The 27,116-nt window shown below is 42.5% G+C and overlaps 1 protein-coding gene across 4 annotated transcripts in view; it reads left to right on the forward strand.

The window, feature by feature from the left end:
• GPC6 (glypican 6) overlaps positions 1-13,447 on the forward strand; it is a 926,174-nt gene extending 912,727 nt beyond the window's left edge. For 2 of the 4 annotated variants that reach the window (XM_081948719.1, XM_081948721.1), the window contains 2 exons: positions 3,715-3,902; positions 7,943-13,447. In XM_081948719.1, the coding sequence (XP_081804845.1) occupies positions 3,715-3,902; positions 7,943-8,145 (391 nt within the window). In that variant the 3' untranslated portion in view covers positions 8,146-13,447. The remainder of the gene's footprint in view (positions 1-3,714; positions 3,903-7,942) is intronic. The other 2 variants (XM_081948720.1, XM_081948722.1) reach the window with 1 other exon arrangement.
• Positions 13,448-27,116: the final 13,669 nt, after the last annotated feature.

The following is a 27,116-nucleotide window of genomic DNA, read 5'->3' on the forward strand; positions in this document are numbered from 1 at the left end:
TTTGCAACACTTTGTCAATTGAACACAAGGAATACTGGCATTCTTTGTCCATAACTAATGAAAGTGATCTCTCTCCATTGTAACTGGAATTTCCCTGAAAATAAGACCCAACTGGAAAACAAGTGCTAGCATGATTTTTCTGGATGCTCGTAAAGTAAGCACTATCCCCAAAATAAATCCTAGTTAAGATTGTCAGCCAGCTGGGTGCATTTAGTACCGTATTTCCCCCAAAATAAGATCTAACCAGAAAATAAGCCCTAATGCGTCATTTGGAGCAAAAAAATAATATAAGACCTGGGAAACACGGTACAAATGCCAGAAATTCCAGCTTCTTGGATTTGTGCAGATTATTAGTGTAAAAACCTTTGGCAATTACCATAATAAGTTTATAACTTTATACGATTTGTTTAAAAAACATACATGTTGTATTTATTAAATGTATATACCACCCATTTCACTATCAAGGTGGCTTACATCTTACAACTCTAGACGGCTTACATCCACTTAGAACTTAGAACTTACATCTTTTAAAAAACATGTTGGGTTAAATTCCTCTATGGGCATATGTGTTTGTATGTGTGAATGAAGGGTAAAATGAAAAGTTTACCATAAGCCTATGCTGAAAAGGCTTGCCTAATTTGTTACTTTAACCCATGTCAGACAGAAAGGGTTAAAAAAGATGCCAAGAGAAGATGAAGCTTCTCGATACTTCCCCCGCCACCCTATAAATCTATGTGCATTTTTGAAGAACGCAGTTAACAATTTGGATCTATGGATCACTAGTCATTGTTTACTTTTGCTATAAAAACATTATCAATTGTAAGTAATCCCAGAAAGTATTGGTCTTAGATTCTGCTTGGTTATTCATCATTTTTCAATTTCTGACGATATCTTCAGGCCCAACACTGAGGCTCGGTGCATTTTAGAGCACATTTTAAACCTAATGGGACAATTCACGATGGCCAACTTGCCATGGCCAACTTGCCATAGCCAACTCACCATGGCCAATTCATTGCAGGACAACTCGCCATGGCCAACTCACCGTGGTTCAACTCGCTGCGGGACAATTTACCAATTCTATGTAATTATTTAAAATAAATTACTTTTTTTTTAATTTTTGCCATTCACATTTCATTCTGTCCCTCCTTCTGCATCCTTTTTTAAATAATTCTATTCCACTATTTTTTTTTGATATTAGTGTAACTCTTGTCCCGCAGCGAGTTGTCTTGCTGCAAGGTGGCTATGGCGAATTATCCTGAAGTGAGTTAGCCATGGCAAGTTAGCCATGGCAAGTTGACTGTGGTGAGTTGGCCATGGCAAGTTGGCCGTGGTGAGTTGGCCGTGGCAAGTTGGCCGTGGTGAGTTGGCCATGGCGAGTTGGCCGTGGTGAATTGGCCATGGCAAGTTGGCCATGGTGAATTGTTATAGACCCCATTTTAATGTGTGTAAATCCAATGGTCTTGATAAACCTGTTAGCTTTCTAACAATTTCAATGCATCCTGCAACTTAAATACACTCAACAGCCCAACACACCTGTGAATCTGCATATTCAAAAGGAAGTCCAGTCTTTTCATAGATTAGCTAAGAGTTCGTCATAAATGATGTTAGAAACAGTTTCCTGGTTAACTAACAATATTCTCTTATTAATGCAAGAGTATTAATGTGATCTCTTTAATTAGCCTATGCACCTTTTTCTCCTTTTCTTTTGCCAGAAGCTTTAAACTCCTTTGTTTTCTCTGTTCCTGTTTCTCTGTCAAAATATGTCTCTTCACCCAGAACTATCAGATTTTGGGGCAGGTGGTCACTCTGCATTTCTCTCTGTTTCCTTTTTTAATAGGGGTCCAAAGTTTAGAATGTTAACCAGTTGTTATCAGTAGAATGGAATGTATTATTACCACAGTTTCTGCTCTATCAAGATGAACACCTTCCTTTTGTATTCTGTTAAAACAGATTATCTTAAAAGTTATGACAAACTTCCTTATTTATGATTAGGCAGGTGTTTCTTTATCTGAAGTAAACAATGGGTGTTTTATCTTTCCAATATGAGTGTTTTTCTGTACATAAGATATATTGTTTTCCTTTACATAGATTTTGCTACATGATATATTCCTTTGTTTATGTTTGGCAGGAATTAGCATTTCTATCCTTCCTCATTGTAAATATATAAAAATATTCCAACACTTTCTTAAAATATTGAAATTGGAAGTCCAATAACCAGGTTTAAGAGGATTTATTGTCAAAATCTCCAATACAATCAGGCAAGGTTGTCTGGACAGAGAGGAAATATGGAAGGAAAAACATTTAATGTCCTTCCATTTGCCTGGAGTGGTACTATGGAGTCTCCTGCTTGAGCAGGGGGTTGGACTAGAAGACCTCTAAGGTTATTTCCCAACTCTTTTATTTCCTAATTCTGTAATCCTAATCTCTTTTTTGATGGCTTTAATAAACACACGCACACACACACACACACACACACACATATGTATATATGCTGGTCTTGTTGTATTCAGGTCTTTTCCCATGTGAGATTGAGGTTGTCTTGGCAACGTTTCGGCGAGGTCTCACTCCCCATCTTCAGGCTGGGTTTTGGGCTATGAAGATGGCGAGTGAGACCTCACCGAAATGTTGCCAAAACAGTCTCAATCTTACATGGGAAAAGACCCGAATACAACAAGACCAGCATACCTACACCCTTGAAAATCTATATATCCATTGGGAGATATACTTCTTTTAGGGCTTTTCCTGATTAGTGGATGACAGAGAAGATTCATTTCTTCAAATTCACAGTCCCTCATGGCATATATTGTGCCAAATCACTGTCATGAATCATTTGGATTTTTGGTTATTATATTAGGAACTGGTCATAGACGCAGAAAAAAGAGGATGTTATTTTCTTTTGATTTGTCCTCTAAATCAGATGTTGTTCCATTGACTAGAGAATTACTTTCCAAATGTATGTACTTAATTCTTACTGAAATCAGTAGCTCTCAAATATATACACAAGGTTCATTTATTTCAGTGGGACCAAAGTTTCATTTACCTGCTCTTAATAAAACCTAGAGCTTTTAATTCCTGGTTATTCCAACAGAAGAATGTAAAGAAGAGCACGGAAGTAAGTCATGCCAATTTTTAGTATGGAATTATGTGGTTCTTTTATGCAAAATTAACAATGTTAATACATTACACCCAGTGGTAGGTTTCAATTTATCTTACTACCAGTTCGCTTGTGCGCGCTTGACGCTTCTGCGCATGCACAGAAGCTTTCAGGCGGGTAGGCGGAGCCTCCTGCCGCAGCCACTACCAGTGCGCCCAATCCAGGGCGAACCGGTAGAAACCTATCCCAGTATAAATAAGGGTAAATTATTTCTTTAAAACATAAACAGGAATTCATGAAAATATTCTCTCCCATCTATCTCCCTCTGTAGAATAGGACGTTTAGGAATTTTCAAATTTTGAGCTATGGTTACTCAGGAAATACAGTGGTGTTTTATTATTTTGGGGGAAAAGGAAACTATTTGTTTGCATCCATTCTAGGAAGACATCCCTCCCCGAAACACAAGACACCATAGAATGAATGAATGATCCTATAAGCATATTTATTACAAAAGATGAACGTGTATAAGTCATGGATGAATGTCCTTGTCTCAGTGAATAATGCCATCGAAGTGTCATCATTACGAAAGATGTGTCTTAATTCTCCATTCTGGTGTACAGGTATCTACCTGAAATCATGAACGATGGACTCACCAATCAGATAAACAATCCTGAGGTTGATGTGGACATCACCCGGCCTGATACCTACATAAGACAGCAAATCATGGCACTAAGAGTAATGACCAACAAACTTAAAAATGCATACAATGGGAATGATGTGAACTTTCAGGACACAAGTAAGACATTATGTAGGCAATTTTCTCTGCTGCAACCTTTCTTTCCGACTTCTAACGCTAGTAGCGATTTGCATTGAAATTAATGGCTGTCTTCTTTCTGTATCCAGTGCTGTAATTGCTTTTGGTGGCTAGACATCGCTGTGGGTGGGCATTTGGGCAGAGTAAGTAAGGTCACATCATAAATGGAGGTGGAAACCAGGTTTTGCATGTTAATCTAATCGGGGTACCGTGCTCCAGTTTTTAATGGTGTTAAGCCAACTCCAGGGCTTACAATACTATTGAGTTTGTTTCCCACTTCTGAATGAAGAGGAAACACATGGCTAATTTTTCAGCAATCCCAGAGAGGAAGGTGAGAGCCGAAAAAAGGTGTTTTGAAGACTCTGTATTGTCTTAAAACTGTTGCTTTTTGTTTGACTTGTAAAGAGTAATCTTACACATATGAAACAAAGGGTGGAGGTCCATCCACTCTATCACCATCCAAGTCTTTCTTTTACTTTCAATGGTTTTATGAGCTTTCATATGCTAAGGCCTTCCATGTCTACCAATAAGAGGTCCTACAGTATAAACAAAACCAGTCCTTTTATCCCACCCAGAAAGTTTCTACCATACGATGAGCAGAGGCTGGACACTCTCAAGCTGCTTTCCTTTTAGATTAAATCATAGAATCACAGAGCTGGACGGGACCTTGGAGGTCTTCTAGTTCAATCCCCTGCTCAAGACAGGAATATTATACCATTCCCAGTCAAAAATAGATTGTCCAATCTATTTTTGAAAACTTCCAGTAAGATGCCCACCTAAGGTACCACTGAGTCGGCAGCACACACATACCTCTTGTCTATTCTACCCCTAAATCAGAAGATAAGAAATGGTACCCAGCTGCACAGTTTCCTTTTAGAGAGCAAGAGTGTGTGTCTCTCCTACAAAAAGACGGGAAGAGCATGTGGGTATGCACAGCGGTGGGATTAAAAAATGTTAGCAACCCATTCTCTGCCCGGTTGCTAGGTGGTCATGGCCATGATGGGCATGGCCTACTTGGCCTCCTGCACCATAGTGGGGGACGCGTTTTCACCCTCCCCAGGCTCCAGCGGCTTGTCCCGAGCTTCCCAAGGCCCAAAATAGGCCTGTTTTTGGACTTCCTGAACTTCCGGTAGGCCCGTTGTCCACCCTCCCCAGGTTCCGGAGGGTTTCCCTGAGCCTCCGGGAGGGCGGAAATGACCTCCCCTAGGCTCTGGAGGCCTTCCGGAGGCCAGAAACAGACCCATTTCCAGACTTCCGGTACTTCCAATAGGCCCATTTTTAGCCCTCCCAGAGCCTCCGTGTGGGCCCTGAATTTACCTGGCATCCAAAACGGGCCACATGGAGATTCCTGGGAGGGGAAGAGTAGTGTGGGCAGAGTCAGCCGGTCCTTTTTGGCAAACCAGATTAAAATTAACATCCGGTTCACTCAAACTGGTCCGAACCAGCTGAATTCCACTCTTGTATGCGCACATATGTAACATGAAAAGGGGTTTCCCCTCGCCATCCTGCTTCTTCCACACAGTTTGCTCCAGGCCTATGCTGATGCCGCTTAACTCTACGCTTGTCTTGAAAACATCTGTTATGACTCTTTAGCAGCACCCTGCAAAGGATTCAGTGCAGAGTGCAGGCCCCAAAAGTTCATTTCCTGGATAATCCTCCTGCTGGTGTATGCTTCCAATTTTCTGTTCTGTTCCAGGCAAACAGCCTTCCATTACTTTCCTTTTGGGGGGGGGGGGCAGATTTTATTGGACTGACATATTTTATACGTCTGTGGGTGTGCACACACACAAAAATATATGCATCTTAAGTTATATCAAATTCATCAAAACGCGCATGTGTGTAAGCACAGCAACCAGCTTTGAAATAAAAATTCCTTTCTTCCTTGCATTTTTTTTTATTGGTTAGTGGTGGCTCACTGATTGTAATTCTTGTTTGATGGGCAGAATATCCCTGGTTTGATCGATCAATTTTTTTTTATTTGGTGATTGATCAGTAAGGAAATTACATTTAGGATAAAACAGTTCTAAAATATCTCAAAAAGATAAGAAGAAATACTATGGAGTATTTTAAAGACACTTTAGAACAGTACGTAGATATGGTCAAATAAGTAAAATTAGATTAATCTGATAATAACAATTTAAGATTTAAAAAAATCAGGATGTTTAATAAAGAACAGAAGAAGCCCAGTCTAGGGAAAGCAAAGGGCTGGGGTAGTCCTTGGTTGGCTTCTGAAAACTCTATATATGTAGGCCATGGAGCAGTACATCCCCCACATGCGTCCTACCCCCCCCGTGCATGCGCAGCTGAGACCCAAAGAAGAGCTGGCCAGCAGGAGGTGCACACACATGCACAGTGGAGCTGGGCTATGGCTCCAGCTGGCATGCCCGCAGAGAGGGCTCTTCATGCCACCTGTGGCACGTGTGCCATAGGTTCGCCATCACAGCCATAGAGCAAAAGAGGAATGCATAACACTCAGTTATCTTGTGCTAACATAAATGATTTGTTGAAAATTTCTGTATTAGAATGAAATTTTAATAAACACTTGAAAAACTGCCTTTTAATACTGCAAGAGCTCCCATTGAGAGAATATTTTTGGAAGTATGCTACTTTTTTTTTTCATTTTATATACAAACACACCAGAATGTGTTTGTGTTTACCGATTGATTTGTTGAGTATACACACACACACACACACACATTACTTCAAGATTAATACTTCAATAGTTTCATGGTATGTAGATGTTACGCTGATGTGCCAAAAAGGCTTAAAATGAAACCTGAAGACATCTATGTAAAATTAATGGAATAAAAATGGAAAAGCTTTCTTCTCACCAAATAAAGAATAGTTAACTACATTTTTAATAGGGATGGTTAAATTCATCAGCACCAGGAAAAAAACTAAAGTTATCTTTATTCTTTATTTTGCATAGGAAATACTGTGGTTAAGAATGTGACTTGTACATAAGTACCAAGTATTATATGGATTTTCTTTTTAAAAAATAGCAGCAGTTCCCTTTCTTTTTTCAAATGTCCACACATGGCAATTTTATTTTTGTAAAATATCTACCTCAGAAACTAGCTTCTCTACCTTGTCTTGGTGGAGACAAAAAAAGGTGTGCCATGCCCAGATTAATAAATCGTTGCACATTAAGTGTCAACCGGGCAAAGCTGTTCTTCCTCAGATGTTCACATTATTTTATTTCAGCTAGTCCTCAACTTACGACCACAATTGAGCCCAAAATTTATGTTGCTAAGTGAGAAATTTGTTGAGTGGGTTTTGCCCCATTTTACGACTTTTCTTCTCACATGTGTTAACTGAATCACTGCAGTTTTTAAATTAGTAACACCAGTGGTGGGATTCATTTTTCCAGCATTATTATACCGTGTTGAATTTTTTTAATATAGAACCCTCCTCTATCCAAAGTCAAAATAACTTTTGTTTTAAATGAAATATAGATAAATAAATATTTAGCTTATTAATAATTTGGCTAAGAATATCCTGCAAAAACACTGTTATACCTCTCACTACATTTGTGGAAATATCCAAGTTGCAATTTGCTAACAGATTTTTCAGTTTGCTATTTCGATTCTGCTATTTCTTTGAGCCCAAACTCATGACTATTTTAATAATTTGTGTCAGCAGAACAGCTTTATTGACAGTCTTCCCACTGAGGTCTCTTAAATAGGCAGCTATATTTTTTAAAAAAAATTCAAATTAAATAATTCAGTCCTTGTGTTTGCTTCAATGATTGGCCTTTTGAGAGTATCTTTGTGGGCTCCGCTGCATGACCCCGGCAGATCCTTCTTCCACTTGTAGGTCAATGGTCAATGTAGGACCTGCTATGAGGTCCTGGGAAGGAGTTCTGAACCAGCCATCCTAGAAGCTGATGGTCCACCAAGTGGTACACTCAGACCCATCAGGCAGTAGCTCTCAGACATTGAAAGTCACCTGGAGCTACTTCACTCTCTGCGTACAGCTTGAGCTGTTCTTTCAAGCTCTTCCTGATTTCTCTCTTTTTCTCCCTGGTTCTACAGGTGAGGAAACCAGTGGTTCCGGTAGTGGAAGTGGCTGTACAGATGACATTTGTCCAACGGAATTTGAATTCATCACCACAGAAACTCCTCTCATTGACTCAGACAGGAGGGAAGTGGACTCTTCAGTCAGCCAGCCAAACCCATCTGTCCTCACAGGCTTCCTCCTTCTTACAGTCTTTCTCCTGCAAAGACACTGCAGATAATCCTGGGTCCGGTCAGCTCTGACTGCCTTTTAGCTATTGAAAAAGAACAGAACAGCCAATTTGCTCCTTTTCTGATGTCCTCAGACAATGGACCACACCACCAACCCTTACGGTTTTCTACCAGAAGGAAGCGGCCCTGCACCCTGCCCGATTTGGCACGTTCATTGAGAGTGCCGGGGCCTAGAAGAGCCTCTTCTGGTTTCCATCTGGGGAAGGCGATGTCTGCTTCTCAGCGATCTCTTCTCTCACACTTTTATTCTAGAAGACTTTTCAGAATATGATTTGCTTTTATGCCTCAGAAAGAAAGAAAGAAAGAAAGGGGGGTGGAGATTTAGGGGACCCGACATGGGCTTTTATTTTTATTTCTTTTTTTTTCCATTAGAAAGAAAAAGAGAACGGGAAGAAGAAACATGTTGAAAATAAAGCTATTCCAAGGCCGAATAATAAGCACGTACATATGCACACACAGGAAAGCCAAGCCTTCTTATCTAGGACACTTCCGTATTGCACTTCAAATCACCAAAATGATGTTACGTCACTGAGAGAATATCTTGGAGTTTGGTGTTCTGTTTTGGGTTTTTTTTTTTTTTTTTTTTTTGTAACACAGGTGTAACTATGTTTATTCTGAACTGTCAACAGAAGAGTTAGCGGAGGGGTTTGAAGCAAAAATAGGACACTTTCTGAGAACATGAGTAGCACCTTTCTGTCCCTTTGCTCTCACCAGTTTGTATTTGACAACTACCCTGTTTCCCGAAAAATAAGATCTCCCCGGATAATAAGCCCAATTGGGCTTTTGAGCGCATGCGCTAAAATAAGCCCTCCCCTGAAAATAAGCCCTCCCTGAAAATATTGCAACACAGCAGCAGCCATGAGGTGACCATGCTCGCCTCCTCCTGCACCTCAAAAATAATAAGACCTCCCCGAAAATAAGGCCAAGTGCTTATTTCGGGGGGGGGGGATAAGACACTGTCTCATTTTCAGGGAAACACGGTAAGGTTTTTGTTGCAGTTGGTTGAACCCATGTTACAACATGGGCACAGGAGTGCCCTTTGGGGGTATCTGCAGGATGGTGCCAAAAAAGTCAAAATGGCAGCCATGAGCATGTATTTGAAGCCCCTCCTCTTTTTAGAGGCCTACTGTGTTCATAGATTACACATAAAAGGGGTGGGGCTTCAATCACATGCCTGTACCCCAATCTTGGCATTTTTAACAAACCTCTGCAGACACACACACCCTATCACTACCCACCCACAGCACTTTTTTTAACAATTCTTGAATTTAAAACATTTAAATCCCCCCCCACACACACAAATATCTTACGATATACAGAAATCTTTCTTACTTTCACTTTTGATCTCGAACAGAATTTTCTGAACCCATACTATTCAACATACCCAAATGGTCAATTTAAAAGCAGCCAATAATAGTAATTGGATCAATATCTTAACTTTTCAAAGAAATGACTTTCTCCCTATTGTTTGTTGTATCAAAAGGGAATTCTCTTGCTGAACTATTGACACTCCTACATGTGCACGCACTCACACAAATATCTCTCTATATACATATATAATATATATAGTACTGACACTCTGAATTTCTTTCACTTTTTTAGTCTTAGTACGGCCATCTATTTTTATATATATGAATATAAATATAAATATATATATAAAAATCACAGATTTTAACTTCTTAATTACAAGCTCAGGGTTGACACATCTTTGTAGGGGGAAAATGTTTTGTCAACCAGCTTTTTGTGTGTATGTGTTGCTTGGGTAAATGTCATCCTTTCATTATTGACAAGTGCAAAAGTCAAAGAGGAGACTGTCTGCCCATTTCTTTATAGCAGGAATACACAATCATTTTTTTCTGCAATCTGCATTTAGTCTTCGAATGGTATGTAGTCATGGAACCGCCTACACAGAGGACATATATGGTCCCCAGTGAGAAAAAAAAAGGTTTAATCAAATTTTCATTAAAATAAGTTAATTGAATACAATTCAAATACAGGTAGTCCTCGCTTAACATCTGCCTTGTACAGCAGATGCTTGCTGTTACTCTGATGAAAAAGTAACATTGCAACTAGTTCTCCCATTTATCAACTTCGCAGGTCTGTAAAGCAAAGGAAGCTGAAATAAGATCACAAGCGCAATTGCAGTTTCACTTAGCGATCACTTCACAGTCTCAGTTGTGGTCGCTAAACTAGGATTACCTGTATTCCAGTGGTGGGTTTCCATTTTTTTTTACTACCGGTTCATGCACGCAACACTTCTGCGCATGTGCAGAAGCATCCGGGCAGGTGGGCAGAGCCTCCCACTACCATTACTACCAATTTGCCCAATCCAGGCTGAACCAGGAGCAACCCACCTCTGCTGTATTCCCCATACATTTGATAATTTCTACCTTTGGTCCTGTTAAGGCAGGGGTGTCAAACTCAAGACCTGCAGGCCAGATGTAGCCCATGGGGTGCTTAGATCTGGCCTGTGGGGCCACCCTGGAAACAGCGAAGGACCGGCCTACGGTCCCTCTATCAGTGAAGACAGAGCATGGGAGAACCACGCGCAGCCCTCCAGGCTCCGTTTTTGGCCACGGCTTCCTGCAGCCCTCTGCCAGCGAAAATGGATTATGGGGACGCTGTGCACAGCCCGCCCGAGCTCAGTTTTTGACTGCAATGACCTCTTGCAGCCCTCTGCCAGTGAAAACAGAGCCTCGACGAGTGATGTTGAGCTGGCCATGCCCACCATGCCATGCCTCCCTGGTCCCCCAAGATCAAGCACAACTTTGATGTGGCCCTCAATGAAATTGAGTTTGACACTCCTGTGTTAAGGTATTAATCTGGAGTAATTTTGGAGACTCTCTGAAGGTCCTGTCCAAACGTTGTGGGTTTGCATGAGTTCCACATGGATAGGGAAGGTATCCAAAAAGTCAAGTATGCATTTTTGTGATATCATATACACAACTCATGCAAAAAAAAAAAGGACTTTAACCACACGGTTCTAATCACTACCTTGATTTTTTTTTGACAAACTGTCCACGGAAGCCCCTTGCAGGGGTAACTCCCAACTCATGCCTTTGTGAAAATCTGTGGGATACAGACATGAGAGTATGCAGAACAGCTTGATTTGGTAATGATGATTGTACTCTTATGTGCTTAATTAACTGCAAAAAAACTTAAAATATCTGAAGGATACATCTGGTTAACATGATCTGTAATCTACTCTTCTGTGATCCTGATGGGCATATTTCAGGAGATCCATTAGCCAAACCACTTAGAGATGCGCTTTGATTTCAAGAAGCCTGAAGTAGGAATTTCTTTTAATCAGAATTGTAACAGTCTCATTTCTGTTCTACTCAAAATTCCACTCTAGGGTCCTTCCGGCTTTCTTCCTTTGGGCAATGTAATCTATAGCGGAGGTAAGGAGCGATGTAATTGCTACATTCCAAACATTTGGGAATCAGAAAGCAGTCTCTTGTAAACCTCCTAGGGAATAATTAGTAAGTCCACAGCTGATTTTTGCCCAGCCTGCCATGCAAGGGAACAAAAACCTTCCTGCCACTGTCCATGACTTTCAGTGCTTCAAAAGCTGTACCCTCTAGCCAAGCTAGACATCACAAAGTTTTCTAGGGAAAGAGACGGAAGTAGTTTGCCATTGTTCTCTTCTATGCTGTCCTAGTTACAGTCCTGGGGCCATAGTGGTCTCCCACCTGAGTTCTAATCAGAGCCAGCCACAGAAAATTTCTGATTTCAGACAGCGGCAGCCATTTGCAAAGACCCAGATATTGGTGAACCAACCTCATGTTGGAGAGAAAATGTCGATCACATAGCTGTCTTGAATTCTGCCAGCTGTGAAATATTGGGATTTGAAGTCCACGGACCTTAAAAATGCTGATCTAAAAGATGCTAAAACTCAATTGTGGGGAAAATAATTGCAATCATGTGGAATCTGCCCATTGTAGCACCCTTTGTTCAGATTTGTACGGATGATTTACTGACATTTTCTGAACAGGGGCCTTCACGGATTAATTAACGACATTCACTTTTCTCAAGATTAAGGGAAAAAATTAAGTTTTCTCATTCCAAGATTTCTTGCAATACTTTTCATTTTCTGATTATATATATACTAGACATATTAAACATGTCTGAAAAACAGTTGCTTGAACAGCTGTTTTTATATCAATTTCACATTGAAGTTGAACCCCTGGAAGGTGGTTTTGTGAGAAAGTACTCCGGTTTGGATCGATCCTGAGCTGTATCTGGTTATGCAGTTATATGATTACACTTTGTATCCCGAGTACTATTCTGTCCTCATTGTCATTGATGCTTCTTAATTGGGGTCCAGCTATGCTAAAATGGCTGTTGTGCCTCTCCATTAACAAAGATTTGGCCCAAATTTGAACAAAACTTGTGATCTCATTGTACACTTGGTTTCCCATGGCTGATTTAACTTGAGGATGGCAGGCAGTGGTGGAATTCAGCCAGTTTGCACCTATTCGGGAGAGCCAGTTGTTAACTTTCTAAGCAGTTCAGAGAAGCGGTTGTTGGAAGAAATCTCATTTTGTTTTTTTTCCACTTCACAGCGCTAATCCTGTAAGGAAGGCAGGAAGGAAGCATTTTGTTGTTGTTCCTAGCCTAATCTTTATTTCCCTGCTTACAGAAACTGCCTCTCCAGTTAACCCTTATTACATCATAACAGCTAAGGCAAAGCACCCATTGACATGAGTGATGTTGAGTTGGCCATGGGCATGGCCAACTCAACATCACTCATGTCAATGGGTGCCACGCCCACACGGTCACATGACCACCGAGCCACACATACCCAGATGGTCATTAGGGCAGAGAACCGGTCGTTAAATTATTTGAACCCCACCAGTGGTAGCAGGCACAGCCTGAGCTTCTCAAAGGGAATATTTGATTCTGAGCAAAATCAACCCAGATACAGGTCTGATGAAAATGCAGAGGGCTATGCAGTCATCATGGTTCCATCTTCCAAACCAAAGCTGGTGCTGACAGGTGTTGTTAAATAACACCAAACCCAGATAGCATGTCTCCATTTAATCGTCCTGACTGTGTGAATTACCATGTGAGTTAAAATCAGGAATGAATTTTGTCCCATAATATTTCTCTGTTTACTTCTTCACAGTAGGTATCATGACTGCTTTGTGTAAGATGTGCACAAGGCTCTCAAATACCCCCTTAGAGGTTAAATTGTCTTTTTCTCATATGTCACATTGCCTTGGAATGTGAAAGAGCTGTTAAATCTACCAAGTGTGTTGAGTTTCAGAATTAGGAAATAAAAATGTAAAAACCTGGTGCTTCTTAAACACAAGTATTCTATATCATTTGGTGTGCTTTTTTTACCTGGCTTATAATTGTACTTCAGAAATACTTAGAGATTGCTGGCTTGCAATGCAAAAAACAAAAATCCTTGTTGATGGTCTAATACAACACAAATAACAACTACATTGGTATCCAGTGAATGTGCCCTAAGAAAGCTTGCTTTGGTCAGTGAAGCAGATTTGAAGTCGTGCACAGATAGTATGGATGTGGTAAGATACCAGCATGTATTAAACTAAAACCTCAGCTTTCCTTATCATTTTGAATAAGGTAACATCAACAAATGTTCCTAAAATGAACATTTATGCTCATTCTTCCATGGAAAAAAAATGTAACAATCACCCCTATGGCCTAAAGATTTTTAGATTCTTCTTTTTTTTTAACCAAGAAGGTTTTGGAACTCAACGAGTCAGTTTTCTAGGGCATAAGGTACTCTCTTCTTATCTTTTCTGAAAAATAATCATTCTGGTTTAATTCCCCAAAACTCCAATAGCTTCTCACATTAGTATCAAGTAGATTTTTCCAGTCCTCTGCTAGCCCCTTTCCCCAGCTACAGGCTCCATCAGGACCATTATTTAGCAATTATGAAGAAGTCTCTGGGTTCAACAAATATTATTTTTTCAGCCCTACATAAAGTTTCCATTTAATGGCTGAAAATGCTACCATTCTGGCCAATTGTTCCTTTATTTTTATACCCAACAATGCAAAATCACAGCTGCCAGTTCTTAGCTAGTGTTGGTCTTCATATGCATCAAGTTCTTCTCAAAACCCTAGGAAGATGTAATGTATCACTGATAGTATACAGTCACGTGAAAAAGAAAGCACACCCTCTTTGAGTTCTATGGTGTTACATATCAGGATATAGTAAGAATCACCTGGTCCTTACCAGTTCTTAAAAGTAGGTACATACAATCTCAGATGAACAACACCTGACATAGTAGACCAGATCATCATTTATTTTACAAAAAGGAAGCCCCCCCCCCAAAAAAGAGAAGCCATGTATGAAAAACTAAGTACACCTTGTGATTCAATAGGTTGTAGAACCATCTTTAGCGGGAATAACTGTAATTGTTTTCTGTATGATTTTATCAGTCTCGCATTGTTGTGGAGGAATTTTCTCCCATTCTTCTTTACAATTTCACTACAATTCATTGAGATTTGTGGGCATTTGTTTAAGGACAACTCTCTTGAGGTCTCCCTTCAGCATTTCAATCAGGTTAAGGTCTGGACTTTGACGGAGCCATTGCAACACCTTGATTCTTTCAGCACGTGCTGGGAAGATAATCTTCTGGTTTCCGGCACTTCTGCATGTATGAAGAGTAGATGGCCGACATACCAGACCCAGAAGAGCAACAGGAGACAGTTAGCATGCCCAGAGAGATGGCTCTCTGTGCCACTTCCGGCACACGTACCATAGGATCGCCATCACAGGTATAAAGTCTCCTGCCTTGAGTAGAAGGTTGGACTAGACAATCTATGTTCGATATTCCAATCTGTTCCAGGGGAAGATGGTTGCCACAGAGAACACCCACTCACCATCGGGTTCTCTCACACTGTAGCTCCTGGTAAGGGGAGATGCTCAGCAGACACTCTTAAATATTTCAGTCTCAACAGGCAAAATCTCCTTGCAAAATGAGATCTCCAAGATAAAATTTTAGGGAGTCTTAAAATCTAGTTCTTTTAGCAGGTTAGTGAGAAATTGATGTTGTACTTGGGGAATTCTCAGGTTTATTTCTTCAGAGATTTTGGTGTCTGTTGTCCATGCAGTAACTATTCACAGTAACAGTAACAGAAAATAAATGTAGACTAGCGTCCGAGTCTTTATATCTCATTGCTGTGTGGTGCTATCACTTTGTTAAATAAAGAACTAGAACAGCTTCTAAAGTATTGGAGAAAACCAAAGAGTTCTGAGGAACACATTTAAAGAAATGGGTAGTCTTTTAAGCTTAGCGTTTCCCAACTTACCACATTTTTCGGAGTATAAAACACACCTTTTTCTCCCACTAAAAGAGGGTGAAAATTTGGGTGCATCTTATACACTGAATGTAGTGGGAGTTCCTGAGCCAACATGACTGGAGGAGGAATTCTGGGAGTTGAAGTCCACAAGTCTTAAAGCTGTCAGGTTTGAAGACCCCTGGGGTTTTTTTTCTAAAGGGTTAGGGGTGCAAGGGTCTTGCAACTTGACAGCTTTAAGACTTGCGTGCTTCAAATGCCAGAGTTTATTGAAACTAAAAACAGTGTACCATCCTATGTATTTTCGGTTTTTAAAATGTGGCTCTCAAAATAAATTTCAATCGTGGTTTTGGCGAGATTTGGCTCAGTTGAAAAAAAAAGGTTGCCCACCACTGGGCTATGGCAATCCCTGCATCCTGAAACAGCTGATAATTGGGAGGCCCCTGCTCAAACTGAAAGTGAAACAGGCTGTTTGCTGCATGGAGGCAAATTGCTGGGAAGCAGAGACAAAAAAAAATTTTTTTGTGTTAATCAGGCTGTTTGCTGCAAGGAAGTAAGTCAATAACTATAAATGACTATAGAATGTTCAGATTATTAGACTTATTTTTAAAGATTGCTTTATTGTTGTTCTAGACAACAAAATGAAGAAGTTTTTTTAAAATAAATGCTTGCTCTGAAGAGGCCCAGTGCTATTGTATCTTCTTTTAAATAGCAGAGAATAACTATACTTCCAGAAAGCACATCAATTTTAACAGCATCTGTACAAGTATTGTCTGAAATGTAACACCACAAACAGTGTATATGATCTGTACTGTTTGCTGCAAGCAGGAAAATTGTTGGGAGGCAAATGTTTTTCCCCTTGTTTTCCTCCCATAAAGCTAAGTGTGTCTTATACTTTGGAGCGTCTTATACTCCAAAAAATATGGTAGTCACATTCTGATCAGGAGTGGGTTCCGGCAGGCACTACTGTTGGTTCGCTCATGTGTATGTGTGCGCACTAGATGTGCACCGTGCATGCATGCACAGTGCAATAAAAATTGTTCTGCGCACAAGCAGAAGCAAAAAAACAAGATGGCAGCACCTATGGCCCCACCTGGAGAAGTGGTTTGGGAGTGTGGCAGGCTGGGTTGCTGCCAGTTCCAGCGACCCAGGCCGCCAAACCAGTACCAGTTCAGCCGAACAAGTCCAAACCGGTAGGAACCCACTACTGATTCTGATGCAAGAGACTTCAATTCAATTAATTAAATTCTGCTGAGAGGTTGGACTAAAGATCTCCAAAGTCCCTTCCAACCTTGTTATTCTATGTTCTATTGTGGGTTTTTTAAATCCCCAGCCTACTTGACCATCTGCACAGCTGGGAAAAGCAGTCCCACAGTTGTCTTTTGAGAAGAGGTTCTTTTTTTTAAATCAATGATCAGGGTAAGCAAATTATGCCTTCTCTCATAGCCTGTAAGTTGTCTATGTGCAAAAGTAAAGGTCAGTGGTGGGATTCAAAAAATGTTACTACTGGTTCTGTGGCTGTGGCTTGGTAGGCGTGGCATGGCTTGGTAGGCGTGCCAGGAGAAGGATACTGTAAAATCTCCATTCCCTCCTCACTCCAGGGGAAAGTTACTGCAAAATCCCCATTTCATCCCGATCATCTGGGACTTGGGAAGCAGAGAAAAGATGGGGGAGGGGCCAGTCGGAGATGGTATTTACCCGTTCTCCGAACTACTCAAAATTTCTGCTACCGGTTCTCCAGAACTGGTCAGAACTTGCTGAATACCATCTCTGGTAAAGGTAAACATTCGCACACATGTGCTAGTAGTTCCCGGCTCTAGGCGGCAGTGCTCATCTCCGTTTCAAAGCTGAAGAGCCAGCGCTGTCCAAAGACGCCTTCATGATCACTGGAGTGCAATTACTGCAGTGATTCACTTCACAAAGTGGCAAGGAAAGTTGTAAAATGGGGCAAAACTCACTCAACAAATTTCTCACTTAGCCACATAAATTCTGGTCTCAATTGTCATTGTAAGTTGAGGATTACCTGTATCCACGTATTGTAAATCGCAATTGATTTGGGATGACGATATCCCCAAAATGGTCCATTCTTTGAATAACTGCCTATCTGCATCCAGCATCTATCCTTCCTTCATTACATTACATATTCAACTCTGACTCCTGACTGCTTTACATAATAAAAAAATCAGAAGCATAAAACAAAGAAACAAATGTTATGTATTCAGGAAAAAAATCCCTACAAAACAATAAAAAAAATCTTACAAGCATCCCCACCATCATTTTCTCCTGGGGTCTAGGAGGATGTCACTTTTCAGAACATTATCAGAATGGGAGGTATTCAGCCGGTTCTCTCCGGTTCGAGTGAACTGGTAGTGGCGGCTGCGGGAGGCTCCACCCACCTGCCCTGACGTAATGTGTGAGCACTGTGCATGCGTAGAAGGCGGCGCACATGCAGAGAAGAGCACACTCACATTTGCAAACCAGTAGGGAAGGTAAGTTGAATGCCACCTCTGATGGGAACCGTTTGCATCTCTGGATGGTTGCCTGTTTCGGAGGGCCAGGCCAGAAGAAGAGAACAGCTAAAATCTAAAAGAAATGCAGGTTTTTTTAGAACCAGATGGAATTTACTTTCAAATTCATGCTTTGTTTTGGTTTGTGGTTTTGGTTTTTTTTTTTCTTTTTAGTTGCTTGATATCTGGAATAACCTTAAGTATTAATGGGGCAGGGAATTAGAAGGTGTTAATGAAGTCACAATTAGGTTTCAATTAAATTAACAAGAAGCTCTCTTAGAATGTATAATCTAATTTGTTAATTAGCCTGCACAGCATATTTTGATGGAGAGTGTAAGGAGGTGAAACCGAGTGTTACAAATCATGGAATACATTAAATTAAAGCAGAACTACTGGAGGATTCAGTGTGCTGCCATTTTTATACTAAAAAATCCCTCCTTTTAAAGTCTAATACAATGCATAGAATTGCTCCTTCTGAGAACCTGTGCTTGGTATCATATTAATGAGACATCCCCAAATCCTCTTTGGTATTATTTCAGATAGTTCTCAAAATAAGCAAAATGAGGAATTGCAGAAAACTCAAAGGTAGGATGCCCATTTTAAAAAGTCGGAAGTAAGGGTGTAAGACAGTGGTGGGTTTCAAATTTTTTTAGAACCTCTTCTGTAGGTGTGGCCTGCTTTGTGAGAGTGGCTTGCCAGCCACGTGACTGGGTGGGAGTGGCTTGCCAGCCATGTGACCGAGTGGGAATGGCTTGACAGTCATGTGACTGGGTGGGCGTGGCCAACTTGTAAAATGTGGTGAAACTCACTTAACAATGCTCTTGCTTAGCAACCAAAATGTTGGGTCAGAAACTGGCATTTGAAGCACGCAAGTCTTAAAGCTGTCAAGTTACAAGACCCTTGCACCCCTAACCCTTTAGAAAAAAAACCCAGGGGTGTTCAAATTTGACAGCTTTAAGACTTATGGACTTCAACTCCCAGAATTCCTCCTCCAGTCATGTTGGCTCAGGAACTCTGGCATTGAAGTGTGCAAGTCTTAAAGCTGTCAAGTTATAAGACCCTTGTGCCCCTAACCCTTTAGAAAAAAAACCCAGGGATGTTCACATTTGACAACTTTAAGACTTTAAGGTTTAGATAGGACTCTTAGAGGCAGGCGGGGCAGTTGGTGAGCCAGCCAATCAGTGAGAGGTGGGCGGGGCAAGTGTGGTGCGGACGGGCGGGGAGAAGGAGCTGGAATCAGTTCTAAACAGCACGGTAGATTTGTGGAACCTCTTCTATAGAAGAGGTTAGAACTGGCAGGAACCTACCCCTGGTGTAAGAGAAGGAAAGGAGGAAGTTAATTTGCAGTCCAATATTATATTTCAAACGAAAGGTAGGAATTTGTATAGACTTTAATCTACGGAATCAGAGAAATGTACTCATTCCCGGCCTGTCATTTGGAGCAAGTTTAGGTTGAAATCAAGAAAGAAGTGGAGAAGATTCTAATGCTCCGTTTCCCACTGGAAATCTGATAGGAAGCAAAGATGGTTAGTTTGCTGTCGTTTCCCCCAAATTTATTGGTTTGAATGATAAACTTTATTCTGCCGTTAACCTTTTCAAAATGAAAAAAGAAAACACCTTCTAATTATAAAACCCATCACAAGACAAGATATTTTAGCAATAGTAGAGAAAGGCTTAGCTACATTCAGGAGGAGAACATCCTATCTGTTGGGCAATAATATCTGCAGATAACATTAATTTGGGTGGCTTAGGCAGGGAGCTGTAACTGGACATCCTTGTAATAAGAGCAGCAAGGATTGAAGTTTCAAGAACTTCTTCGCAAAAAGTCTTTTTTTTTCAGATGGAATAGCCTGAAATTTCCACTCAAGAAGAGATATTGGAAGAGCATTGACTCTTCTCAGAGTTGGGTCTTTTCTATCTCCTGTCACAGACCCCTCCTGCCTGCCTGCTGCCAATGACTACCCAGTTTCAAGGCGAAAAAACCTTCAGCAATGCAGCTGTCCAGTTACTTTTCCCAGCAAAATACCAGGGGCTGGGAAGTGGTGATATGAAGCAGAGACGTCACCCCATGAGCCATGGATTCAATGAAGCACTGAAAATCTGAACATTGCTGCAATTTTGCGCCATATTGTCCCTGAGCAGGAAATGCATTGGCTCAGCTGGCCCCTCCAAAACTGCTGGTTTTATGAAATGAGAGAGAACAGCGGCTGCTTTTCAACTTTTAATCCAACCTATCACAGATGATGGGGTTTCAAATCATATGACCAAAAAATGAAGTCGCCTTCCTCACTGTGAGAAAAATATCCCAGATATTATTTCTTCATATCAAAGAAATGGTCAAGGAGATGATGAGCAACAACAAGCAGCTATTTTATTACACCTGCGGAGGTGGATTCCCAAGCAAATGAGAATAACTACAAGGTACATAGGCGCACCTTAAATACACAAAATGACGAATAATATGCGTCATAACTTGGATACAAAAATACAGTTCCGCATTCACAAATACAGTGTGAAAAGTACATGGAAATTCCCCAAATGTTCCGAAAACATACATGTTCCAAAGCCACAAAGGACCTCGCTTCCCGGAACTAAACAATAAGATCATTACCAGCTTCCTGCAAAACATCTCCTATTACTTCCTGTTACAAAGGGAGTTTGTATTAGGTTATTTCTGAGCAGGTCATTCTGACCCTGGGATTTCATTCTAAGCTGTGATTTTCCAGAAAAGCTTGCTGGCTAGTCAGATATTCAAGATGGAGTCTATCAGGTTCCTCAAATAACCTCATCCAATTTACCCAAATAATTTGGAGGGCTTTCACCCCTATTCTCACACTCACACAGGTGGAGGAGGAGGCAAACATGTAAAACATAGGACAATGTCATGTTTTTTAGGATCAGAGAAAGCTGTATCTCCTTGCAATTGTTCAGTCATAACATAACATCTAGAATAACATTTCTCAATCGATCAGAATAGAGCTGGGCTACCTGTGGCACCCATGCCATAGGTTCGGCATCACATTCCCATACCATTTCAAGTGACTATCCATCAGTGGTGGGATTCAAATAATTTAACAACCGGTTCTCTGCCTCAATGTCCAGCTGGGTAGGCATGGCTCGGTCGTCATGTGACTGGGTGGGCGTGGCCAACTCAACATCACTCAGGTCAATGGGCGCTTTGCCTTAGCTGTTACAATGTAATAAAGGTTAACCGGCGAGGCAGTTTCTGTAAGCAGGGCAATAAAAATGAGGTTAGAAACAACACCAGAATGTTTCCTTCCTGCCGGTTAGCCCTGTGAAGTGGAAAAAAACAAAACAAGATTTCTTCCAACAGCCGGTTCTCCGAACTGCTTAGAAAGTTAACAACTGGTTCTCCCGAACAGGTACAAACAGGCTAAATCCCACCACTGCTATCCAATCTCTTCTTTAAAAACCCCAGTGATGAAGTACCCACAACTTCTGAAGGCAAGCAGTTCCACGGGTGAATTGTCCTCACTGTTAGGAACTTTCTCCTTAATTCCAGGCTGCTTCTCTCCTTGATTAGTTTCCATCCATTGTTTCTTGTCCTGCCTTCTGGTGCTTTGGAAAATAAGTTGACCCCCTCTTCCTTGTAGCAGCCACTCAAATATTGGAATACTGCTATCATGTCACCCCTAGTCCTCCTTTTCTCTTGACTCTTCGTGGTAGTTCTTAAACAATGGAATACTGCTATCCTGTCCACTAGGACTCCAAGGTTCCTCTCACAGTTACTCTTTTTCAGCCAGGTTTTGCCTAGTCTGTACTTGTTCCCTTTGGTTTTTCCCGCCTAGGTGTAAAACCTTGCTTTTCTCCATATTACATTTCATGTTGTTGGATAGGGCCCATTTTTCAAGTCTGTCAAGATCTTTTTGCATCCTGAACTTGTCTTCTAGAGGGTTGGCTATTCCTGCCAGTTTAATGTCATCTACATAATTGATACTTTCCCTTTCTATTCACTCATCTAAGTCATTTACGAAGATATTGAAGAGCAGAACCTTGTGGTACCCCACTGCTTACCAAATTTTTTGGTGTATTAGACACACCTTTCCCCCCCTCCCAAAAGAGTGTGGAAACGTTGGTGCAGCTCATACACCAAATACAACTATTTTTGGCCTCCTGAAGCCCCGCCCCCACATCCCATTTTTGTGAAAACAGGCTGTTTTTTGCAAAAACGAGGGCATTTTTGCCTCTCCACCCCTCCAAGCATTTTGCAGACTTCCACAGGGCTGGGGGAAGGGAAAAATGCCCCCATTTGGATGGAAAACGGGGACATTTTTGCCTTCCCCGAGTCCTGCTGAAGCCTGCAGAGTGCTCCTGGGGGCTGGGGAGGGCAAAAACGTTTTTTCCTGACTTCTCTCTTTGAACTCTTGGTGCGTCTTATACACCAGTGTGTCTTATAGTCCAAAAAATACAGTACTTTCCCCATGTAGATGTAGTGCTGTTAAAAACTACTTGTTGTGTACAGTTTGTCAGCCAGTTACAAATCCACCTGGTGGTGGTGACGCTGACTATCCCACATTTTTTCTACTTTACCAATGTTTACTTTAAAAAAATAGCCACCAATTTTTAGAGGTATGTTGGTTGAGGAATTCTGGGAGTTGAAGTTCACACATTTTAAAATGGCTGACACTGAGAAATCCTGATCTAGAATTCCACCCAGCGTTGCATTCGTGGCTTCTGGGGATTCACAGTGGGACCATACTCTTTCCGGCAACACAAGGGCTGCATTCGGCTTTTGACAGAAATGCTTGCAGCCCTTTTCCTAAAAGTGAGTCCCTTAGATGAGAAAGGGACAAGACCAAAATGAAGTCACTGAAGTAGAATTTCAGGCAATTTAAATTCAAATCAAATTCCACTCATTAGTATTAATATGATTACTTCCCATGAAATTGGGAAATCTGTTAATATTTAAATAGTGCAATTAATTAATTTTCTTCTCATATGCAACATATAATGCTGTAAAATAATTTTGGAGGGTCCATTTCCAAAGTTTCCAGGCTTGTGCAAACTGGGATTCCTAGATTTTGACAGATCAGAAGCCAAGAACGAATCACGGGTTTTTGGCTCTGCTTTTATAGGGGGAAACAACTCAGAATTCCCAATCCACCTGTCACTGAAAACAAAGAGCAAAAGATGCTTTTGCAGTTTCTTTAGTTAGTCAGGGGTTGGCAACCTTAAACACTCAAAGAGCCACAAAGGTCCTAACCGGAAGTCCCCCATTCAATTCTGGAGCTGACTGAAGTCCCACCATAGAGTTTCCTCCTAGTGTGGCGTCCTTTGCCAACCGGAAGTCCAGTTCCCCCACTGTTAGATATTAGCATATATCGTGGCAAGTCTCCCCTCTGGTCCGCTGCTACAGCGGGAAACAGGTATCGTTCTGATTGGTCGAGGGGCGTACCCGATCCCTATAAAAGGGGAACCCTCCGACCACAGAGCAAGCGGGATCACTACTACTACTAATAAAGAGCTGTTAAGTCACTTCGTGTCCGCAGTCTGTCTCTCGTTGCCCAGATCCAACATTGGCGACGAGGGTGGGATCGAGAGGCAGATAGGACGAAGAACGCTACCTCCAGAATCTCCGGATTTGATCCAGCCCAGGAATTCGGCAGAAATTCCGGCAGCCATCTTAGATCACCGCAGCGCGGCAAATTCAAACAGAGAAGATGGCGATGCATGCTCCCCCCGCTCTTTTCGACCCAGCAAACGATGAATGGGAAGCCTTCATGATTCGTTTCGAGTGTTTCCTCGAAGCGAACGAATACACGGGGATCACCGACGCGAGGAAGAAAAACATCTTCTTCGGCTACTGCAGAAAGGAAGTCTTCAATACGGCCAGAGACCTCACCGCACCTACTCCAATACAGGCAGTATCGTGGACGGCGTTGCAACAGGCCCTGCAAACTCATTACGCGCCAAAACCTTCCCGCCATGTCTGCCGCAAGGAATTCAACACGAGGAACCAGAAGGCGGGAGAATCCATCAATCAATATGTTGCAGCCCTACGAAAAGCAGCAACTCACTGCGAGTTCAGGGATCTGGACGAGCACATCTTAGCGCAGCTCATCTGTGGGTTAAGAGACATTTCACTACAAAAGAAGCTGTTGGCAAACCCGAATTTAAACCTACAGATAGCGCTAAACGAAGCAAGAGCGTCAGAGTCAGCAGAGAAATCATCGGTGACCATACAACGAGGGGCCAACGTAAATCAGCCAGCACCAAGGCAAACCAGAGTACACTACGAGGACACAAGCCCCGACTACGAGAATCCCGAGTTCGAGGACAGTCACCTGATGCAGAGCAGTCACTTGACGCCTGGGGGGAGACCCGGATTCCGTTTGCCGCCCTGCGCAAGCTGCGGAGGGAATCACCCCAGGTCTACTTGTAGGTTCAGGAACGTTGTTTGTTCGCACTGCAACAAACTTGGGCACATCGCACGAGTGTGCCGGAGCGGAGTCCCTGCCTCACGGCAGCCACCCATGTACCGCCAACAGAAGCCCAACCCAGGGGCTTGGCGAAATCAAAAAGGGCGCCCAGAGAGAAATCCACATGTGTTTACCCAGAGAGAAAATTTCCAAAGAGCTGAACGAGCGTATCCCCAGAGAGATTACTCACAAGGAACTGAGCGAGCGTATTCCCAGAGAGAATACACACAAAGAGCTGAAAGAGCGTTCTATCAAGACGCTCAACGAGAGTATTTTCAGGATGTAGACGATGAGATAGAGTTGACCCAGAGAGAGGAGTTGCGAACGTATCTCACCACAATACATCAGATCCGCCCTAAGCGGCCCAAAAGGCTGAGAGTCACAGTCCTCTTGGAGGGCTCACCTTGCGAGCTAGAAGTTGACACAGGATCGACCCTGACGATTATTTCATGGGCATCCATGAAACAGGCTATCCCTAGCCTCAGAAAGAGCCAACTACGCGCTCCAGACGTCCTGCTACGAGACTACCAGGGGAACCAAGTCCCCATCGTGGGCCAAGGCACATTCCAAATCCGTTTCAAGGACATCGAAGCCCAGCTGCCCGTGACCATCGTCAGCGCGCCATTACAGAACCTTCTGGGGCTTGATTGGTTTGAAGCCCTGGGGTTAGAAGTCACCGGAATCAACGCCGTGAGAAACAGCAGCGCTGAACAGATTTTTAAGGAGTTCGAGGATGTGTTCAGCCCCGGTCTTGGTAAGTATGTGGGTAAACCAATATCATTCAATTTAGACCCCAAAGTGGCGCCAATTCGACTTAAACCGAGACGAGTGCCTTTTGCACTCCGCCCAAAAATAGATAAGGAAATAGATAAGTTAGTGGAGCAAGGAATCCTTGAGCCGGTGGATAACGCGCGCTGGGAAACACCCATCGTGACCCCAGTCAAACCAGACGGATCAGTCCGCATCTGCGCGGACTATAAATGCACAATTAATGTCGCGCTACAACAGAGCGCATATCCTGTGCCTGTAGTGCAGCACTTATTGCACTCGTTGGGGCCAGGAAAGGTATTTGCTAAGTTAGACATGGCACAAGCTTACCAGCAACTGCCAGTTGATAGCGCCACAGCGGAGGCCCAAACTATAGTGACGCATAGAGGAGCATTTAAATGCAACCGGCTACAATTCGGTGTGAGTATTGCCCCAGGATTGTTCCAGAGCGTCATGGAACGACTTTTGCAAGGGATACCGGGAGTCGTCCCCTATTTTGACGACATCTTGGTGTCCGCTGCAAACGAGGAGCAATTAAATAAAAGAGTCAGAACTGTTTTGGCCAGAATCAGAGAAAAGGGTCTCCGCCTCAAAAAGGAAAAATGCCAAATTAACGTGCCTAGCATAGAATTCCTGGGTTATAGAATCGATGGTCAGGGAATACACCCCACTTCAAAGAAAATTAAGGCGATCCAGGACGCCCCCACACCACGAAATCAGACCGAGTTGCAGGCCTTCCTCGGACTACTTAACTTCTACAGCGTTTTTCTGAGGCAGAAGGCGACCGTTGCTGAGCCACTACACCGTCTACTCCAGAGGAACGCACCATGGAAATGGGGACGATCCGAAGCTGCAGCTTTCGCCGGGGTAAAGCGCCTGCTCACCACTGACTCACTGCTTGTCCAATACAGCCAGACCCTACCGCTGGTATTGACCTGCGACGCATCACCCTTCGGAGTTGGAGCAGTCCTCAGCCACAGGATGCCCGACGGAAAAGAAGCGCCCATCGCCTTCTACTCCAGAACTCTTTCATCGGCCGAAAGGAATTACAGCCAAATGGACAGGGAAGCGCTGGCTGCTGTAGCTGGAGTAAAACGTTTCCACGAATACCTCTACGGCCGCGATTTTGAACTAATTACAGATCACAAACCGTTGTTGGGACTTTTGGCGGGAAACCGCCTCACTCCGGTCTCCCTTTCTCCACGCATGACCAGGTGGACTGTTTTCCTGGCTGCGTACTCATACAAATTGATTCATCGACCGGGCTCCACTCTCGGACACGCAGACGCACTCAGCCGTTGCCCATTACCTGACATTCTGCCAGACCCCATTCCAGAAGTGCCGGTATTGCTCATTGACTGTTTGGACTCTGGACCGGTTTCTTCATACGACGTTGCAAGGTTCTCCTCTAAAGACAATTTAATAAAGCAAGTTCAAACTTGGGTTTGAAGGGAAACGTGGGCCCGGAATTCAAAGTGTTTTGGTCAAAACGGGACGAACTCTCAGTGTTGCAAGGTTGTTTATTGTGGGGGGATCGAGTTGTTATTCCGTATGTTTTACGTAGGAATGTATTAGATGCTTTACATGTGGGTCATCCGGGGATTGTTAGGATGAAGGCGTTAGCAAGAAGTTACGTTTGGTGGCCAAACATGGACAAAGAAATAGAGGAGTGGGTGGCCACTTGCGACCCATGCCAGGAATCGAGACCAGCACCCCCGGAAGCGCCCGCCACAGAATGGGAGAAACCTAAAGCACCCTGGTTGCGAATACACATCGACTTCGCAGGGCCATTCCAAGGTCAGACTTTCCTTATAGTTGTGGATGCATACTCAAAATGGCTAGATGTAGTCCTAATGACTTCAACCACAGCAGAGGCAGTCATTAAGGTTCTACGGCGACTTTTCGCCACCCATGGCCTGCCCGACCTCCTGGTCTCCGATAACGGGCCCCAGTTCACGGCCATGCAATTTG

Source organism: Natrix helvetica (genome assembly GCF_964273705.1).
Source record: "Natrix helvetica genome assembly, chromosome: 3".
Taxonomy (NCBI): domain Eukaryota; kingdom Metazoa; phylum Chordata; class Lepidosauria; order Squamata; family Natricidae; genus Natrix; species Natrix helvetica.